Here is a 6,322-nt window from a genome sequence, read left to right as displayed (position 1 = left end):
TCCTCAGCAAGGTGAGTGTCAAGGGCCCGGCACTCAGCCCATAACCGAACTCTTGGCCATGGCCTGTTTGAGCCCAGGCTTCCTGCTTCCTCGGGTCAAGGGCTTTGATGTCAACCCCTGGAGGGCTATTCGCGGGCTTACAGACCTGGCCCATCGTCCAGGTAACTGGTGATCTGGGGCCCATACAGATTAGACAGTCAACAGGTGCTGACTGGCCAATGGACAACCAAACTTTGCAATATGTATCAAAGCAGGGCCCTGGTGTCTGATATGGGAGAATACACTGTGATTATTTCACATTTTAGTTAGGAAAACAAGAAAGTAAAACAAACCTGCTTGAATTCTATGCAATAATTTTAAAAGGGGAGGAAACAAATTAGGTATTAATATCCTGGTGTAAGTGTGTGACCCCAGTGACTGCTTGTAGTTGGTCAGTCATTCAGTCGTGTCTGACTGCGACCCCATGGGCTGCAGCACACACCTCTCTGTCCCTCTCCATCTCCCGAGTTTGCCAAAGCTCATGTCCACTGAAGCATGATGCCTTCCAACCATCTCATCCTGTTACCCCCCTTCTCCTTCTGCCTTCAATCTTTCCCAGAATCAGGGTCTTTTCCAGTGAGCTGGCTCTTTGTATCAGGTGGCCAAAGTATTGGAATTTCATCTTTAGCATCAGTCCTTCCATGACTATTCAGGGTTGATTTCCTTTAGGATGTACTGGTTTGATCTCCTTGCAGTCCAAAGGACTCTCAACACTACAACTGAAAAGCATCAATTTTTAAATGCTCAGCCTTCTTTATGGTTCAACTCTCACCTCTGTACATGCCTACTGGAAAGACCATAGCCTTGACTATATGGACCTTTGTTGGCAAAGTGATGGCTTTGCTTTTTAATACACTGTCCACTGGGGGAAGGAATGGCAAACCAATTCAGTAAATTTTCCATGAGAACCCCATGAACTGTATAAAAAGAAGTCTGTCCCTGGGCATTCCAAAAAACAGGGAAAAGCTCTTGCTCATGTAGTTGTGTTTCCCCAACTGCCTTCCTCATCCCGCTTTCTGAACTCAGGGGAAAAGCTAGTGTGATGTGGCTGTGTTAACACCTTTCTTCCTGCCCTGCGAGCCCTTGGGGAGTCTCCACCTCACACCCGCCTGTTTCCATCCCGACAGAGGCTCTGGAATGAGGACAAAGCCTGGGGACTGTTCCAAACCCTGGTAACGAGCAGATTTATTGCACATAAAAAGATGATTACCATTCAAAAAATCAGATTGTTCCCATATGACATAAAGTCATATTCTTCTGACCTTTACTTGGGAGGACATACAATCTTTATCCTTTATGGGGAAGGGGGACCTACCACAACTCTTTTTCAAAGTAACTTTTAAGCCTCTTTTACAGAAACACACACAGCATTCTGCTGATGCTTCTTTCACAACCAGCTATGGTGGGGGTGGGGTGGGGGGATGGCCTGGTGGAAAGCATTTGCCAATTTCCATGGTATAAACACTCCCACCGAGGCTGATGTCAATTGCCCAGGCGACATCACTGAACGTGGAGTTTAGAGGTTTGCAAGGTGGCACATGGTTACAAAGCGTCTCCATACAGAGGAGATGCTGCTGTCGCTCAGCCGCTAAACCATATCTGACGCTTTGCGATCCTAAGGACTGCAGCACACCTGGCCTCCCAGTCTTTCACCATCTCCCAGAGTTCACCCAAGTTCACTGAGTCAGTGTGCCATCCAGAGAAGGTGGGATGGTAAGGCACTGCTCAGAGGCGACACAGGCAAGTATTGTCAAGAGGATAAACAACAGCAAAACCTTTAAAAACTGGGAAGTGATGAGATTTCAGTGTTTTAGTTTTGGTCTTTTTTTATTTTATGTTACTTTATTTGTTTATCTATTCTCTGGACCTTGGTACCCAGACCAGGGATCGAACCCAAGCCCCCTGTAGTGGAAGCTAACCACTGGTGCCCCAGAGAAGTCCTAATCTTCTTTAGAACATGATGGTTTCCCTGCAAGTTTCTTTTGATTTTCAACAAACCAGCTCACAAATTTCCTGATGAGGTTAAGAGTCAGCTCTGGAGACCTGGTGCGTGCTCGCACAGCACACTGGCTCCAACAACCGAGAAGCCGCTCACTGTCACCAATCACAGTCCCTTCCCAGGATGAAGGGGAACAGGAGTGAAAACTGAGCCCAGTGGCTCTCAGCGGGGGTGCTACCCCTCCCCCACCCCCAGGAGATGCTGGGGACATTGGGGGACACTTTGGTTTTCAGAAAGCAGAAGGAGAGGGCAGTGTTGTGGGGGTATAGTGGGTGAGTCCAGCAAGGTTGGTACATATTCTTCCAGGCACAAGACAGGCTGCCTCAACAAGAGATCTAGAGCATCTCCAAGGTGGGGAAACCCTGGCTCTTCTATCAGGCAGCAGTCCTCCGCATCAAATACACACTGTCAGTTCCGTGTAGATGACCGTGAAGAGGCTCGTAGCCACAGAATTCTATGAATGAACAAAGTAAGCAGAGCTTCTCCCCTGTCCACTTACTACTACTCTGAGAGAAGGTGATATATCATTGGTATAAAATGATAGTTTCAAACTAACTCTCAAGCTTAAGGTTTAAAATGATAATCCCCCAAACTACTGGCTTGTAAAATCAAGAAAAAAAAAATTAGTGAGATTCCTGATCCTGTAGAATCCCTAAAATAAGACCTCAGCCCTACAGAGGCGTTTTTAAGGAGAAGAAACACACACATGGCTGCTGCAGTCAGCACCCTGATCAACTTGATTTGAAGAGCTGTTTTTGACTAAGCACCAAGTCTAGGGAGAGTTCAGTCTCAGACTGAGTGCATGATGCATGGCCCACCTGTGAGTGTACATGGTCTGCCCGGTGCCAGCTCTGGAGGACGGATTTTGTCCATTGAGTCCTAACTGCATGTTCAGGGCCTCACACGCATAGCTTGTCATCAGCCACGGCGGGAGCATTTAGCCCATGGGAACCAGAACACGTGACAAATCAGAGCCTCCAAGAAGCTGTTGTTAAACAGTTACCAGCAAAGCACTGGGCCAGCCTGCCCTGTCTCAGGGTATGTGAATGTGTGAGTATAAATCAATATAAACTATGAATGCACACACACACACACAGGTCTCTCTTGTTCAACAAAACAAAATTCTAAAAACTTCCCACCCTTGACCTGGAAGCTTAGCTTACCCTAGATTTTGAAAAGTTATTAATAACAAGCTCATGCTATATCTTTGGGGATTCCCTGGTGGCTCAGATGGTAAAGAACTGCCCGCAGTGCAGGAGAGCTGGGTTCAACCCCATCGGCCAGGAAGATCCCATGAAGAAAGGAATGGCTGTTGTCTTTGCTCTGAAAAAGACCTGCTATTATTATGACAAAGGTTAATTTGTAGAAAAAGCATTCAAGTCTTCTCTTAAGGAAAAGCAATGCTGAATCAGCCAAAATGAAAGGGGTGCACCGAATGTCTGAAAATAGAATTGATCTCAATGAACATATCTACTGTTGCTCACAGAATATATGGAGTTCTATTTCTAACTGCATAATTACTCCAGACACCCAGGAACATTGACTATAGAGGTTAAAATATGTGTTAAACAAACCTTTTGGCCAAAAGAGTTATTTCAAAGCCAGATGTAGGTTTTGAAAGAAAAGAAAGTGTTAGTCACTCAGTCATGTCGGACTCTTTGTGAAGTCACAGACTGTAGCCTGTCAGGCTCCTCCATCCATGGGATTCTCCAGGCAAGATACTGAAGTGGGTTGCCATTCTGTTCTCCAGGGCATCTTCCTGACCCAGAACTCAAACTCGGGTCTCCTGCATTGCAGGCAGATTTTTTATCATCTGAGTCTCCAGGTTTTGAAGGCATCCCCAGACATCTAGCAGTCAGCTAACCCCAGCATCACACAGTCTATTCCATCTCTGCCATCCTAGGTCGAAAGAGGTCACTGCTGAGCACAAGGAGTCTTTCCCTGATCCTGTGGGAGCTTTCCACTGAAACTCACTCTCTCAAGTTAGCCATCTATAACTGGACCCGAAACACCCACACAGTGGGAGATGAGGGGGCGGCGTGTCCCCTGGGCTAGAACCTCCCTGACGATGGCGCCCACCTTCCCCATGAGGTTCCAACCAAGCCAGCTAACTGGTTCTTTCAGGAACTCTGGGCTTGTGACCCCCAGCTGAGGAGTTAGGTGACCAGAGCCACGTGCCTGCCAGGCTGGAGTCCAGTTCACAGGATGCTCCTCCAGGGAGAAGGGCACACTTGGGCAGGATGTCTTGGGTTCTCCTCCTGGAGGTGATTCTGTATCTCCAAAGCTTTTACCTCCCAGAAAACCCCATAAATGTTAAGAAACACTTTGAAAATTCTTCTGAGACCTTCAGGAGTTCTCATGATTCTAGAAAGCTAGAATTTTCAAAAAATCTTACTTTTTAAGTGGGGAAAGACAATTAACTACAGTGTAAGTCATTACATACTAGAATGAAACGTAAGAGAAACGCTGAGGATGAGGGCAAGCCCAAACAGGTGAGCTTGAAATAACTCTGGCAAATACAGGGACAGAAATGTTTTCTATTATTTACCGCTGGTGCCCTCTGGTGGATTTGGAAAAGGTTCTACGTTCCCACATTTCATTTATCACTTTACAGGCTTTTACAGGCGGAATCTCAATAATTAATGCATATAATTCAATGATTGTCTTTAGGAGTTTTATTAAGAAGCTACGTTCAGGAGTTCTGAATTATTAACTCATTTTTTAAGGTTTACTGAAAAAAATATGATGGGATAATCAAACCTGATTCTTCTTCTATAAGTCACTAACAACATTTGAGATGGCAATTTCTTCTTGGAATCGATGCAAAGTATTCGTATTCAGCCACTGCCAATGGACTGGGTTCAGATGAAAAGCCAGCTAGCAACTGAAATTAAACACCTGCTTTCTGATCTACCCTAAAGCAGGTCAGGACAGGGAGGTCTCTCCCCCTGACACATGAAATAATAAATGCCTCTTGTGAGGAGAGAAAGTACAACCACACACTGCAAAGTTCTGACCTGCTTTTATGTCAAAACAAGGCATGGACTTGGACACTGCTCTTACAGTCCCATGGACAGAGGACCCTGGTGGGCTACAGTCCATGGGGTCGCAGAGTCGAACACGACTGAGCGACTTCACTTCACTTCACTTATGAAGTCACAAGACGCTGATTACCCATCCTACCAGCTCTCCAGGAGCATGCCTTTCGATGCTAAGGTGGTAACTACTGAGCAGAACAGCTGTCTTTTTGTCTCCTGCTCTGGCTTCCCAGGTGGCTCAGTGATAAAGAATCCACCCGCCCATGCCGGAGACCTGAGTTCCATCCCTGGGTCGGGAAAATCCCCTGGAGAAAGCAATGGCAACCCACTCCAGTATTCTTGCCTGGAGAATCCCATGAAGAGAGGAGCCTGGTGGGCTACAGTCCACCAGGGGCAAAGAGTCGGACACGACTGAACAGGCAGGCAGGCAGGGTATATGCCCAGCAGAGGGACTGCTTGGTCCTATGGTTGTTCTAGTTTCTAGTTTTCTGGCAATGGAGGGTGTTCGCTGTAAAAGGCCAGAAAGGGAACAGGTGAAGGAGGGGACGAGGGGATGGAGAAAGGCGTTGTAAGCTTTGTAATCGCTTTGGTGTCTGCATTAATATAACTCCTAGGTTATTTCTCCCTTCTATTTCATCTAAATACATTCCCTTGCTTTCTTCCCTAATGCTTACGGTAATAACCCTGGTAAATCGCATCTGTTTTACTGGGAAATGATATAAATATTGCTGAAAGTTGACTCAGCGGTGTTCGCTGGCGAAGCGCCGCAGCGTCTTACAGGGAATTCCCTGAGTTAGGAACCTTCGCGGCGCTTTGTAAACCAGCCTTCGGGCGTTTACAAGCTGCTCCGCGGAAAAGGTTCGAACCACCCTCCCGCCCCGCGCGGACTTACCGCCCTTTTCCCCCCAGCCCGGCCACTCCGCGGGTCCAGGAGGACGCCGGACGCTCGGGCTTCCCGGCGAGGCCACTGCGGGTCCCACGGCGCAAGCAGGTGCCTGCGGGAAAACAGCGGCGAGACCTCGGTGAGACCCGGCTGCGCAGGGGGGGCTCCGGGGAACCCCGCCCGCGCCGTCTGGACCCACCTGCACACCCACCTGCGCCAGCAGCAGCACCCAGAGCGCCGCGCGGCCGAGGACCCGCATGGCCCGGCCGCCCAGCGCGCCCCGCGTCCGCCGCCCGCGCTGCGCCGCCGCGGGGAGAACGCACGGCTCCATCTAGGGGCGCTCGGAGGGGCCCGGGCCGCGGG

The 6,322-nt window shown here is 48.5% G+C and overlaps 1 protein-coding gene across 1 annotated transcript in view; it reads right to left on the bottom strand.

Moving 5' to 3' along the window:
* The window catches only part of ADAMTS16 (ADAM metallopeptidase with thrombospondin type 1 motif, 16), a 195,796-nt gene that overhangs the window by 188,127 nt on the left and 1,347 nt on the right, over positions 1-6,322 (bottom strand). Inside the window, exons 3-4 of the mRNA XM_010857145.1 lie at positions 6,159-6,290; positions 5,969-6,071 (exon numbers count right to left, since the gene is read on the bottom strand). Of these exons, the coding sequence (XP_010855447.1) occupies positions 5,969-6,071; positions 6,159-6,290 (235 nt within the window). The remainder of the gene's footprint in view (positions 1-5,968; positions 6,072-6,158; positions 6,291-6,322) is intronic.

This window comes from Bison bison, unplaced genomic scaffold (assembly GCF_000754665.1).
Source record: "Bison bison bison isolate TAMUID 2011002044 unplaced genomic scaffold, Bison_UMD1.0 scf7180017864377, whole genome shotgun sequence".
Classification (NCBI taxonomy): Eukaryota; Metazoa; Chordata; class Mammalia; order Artiodactyla; family Bovidae; genus Bison; species Bison bison.
This window is presented reverse-complemented; position numbering and strand designations above follow the sequence as displayed.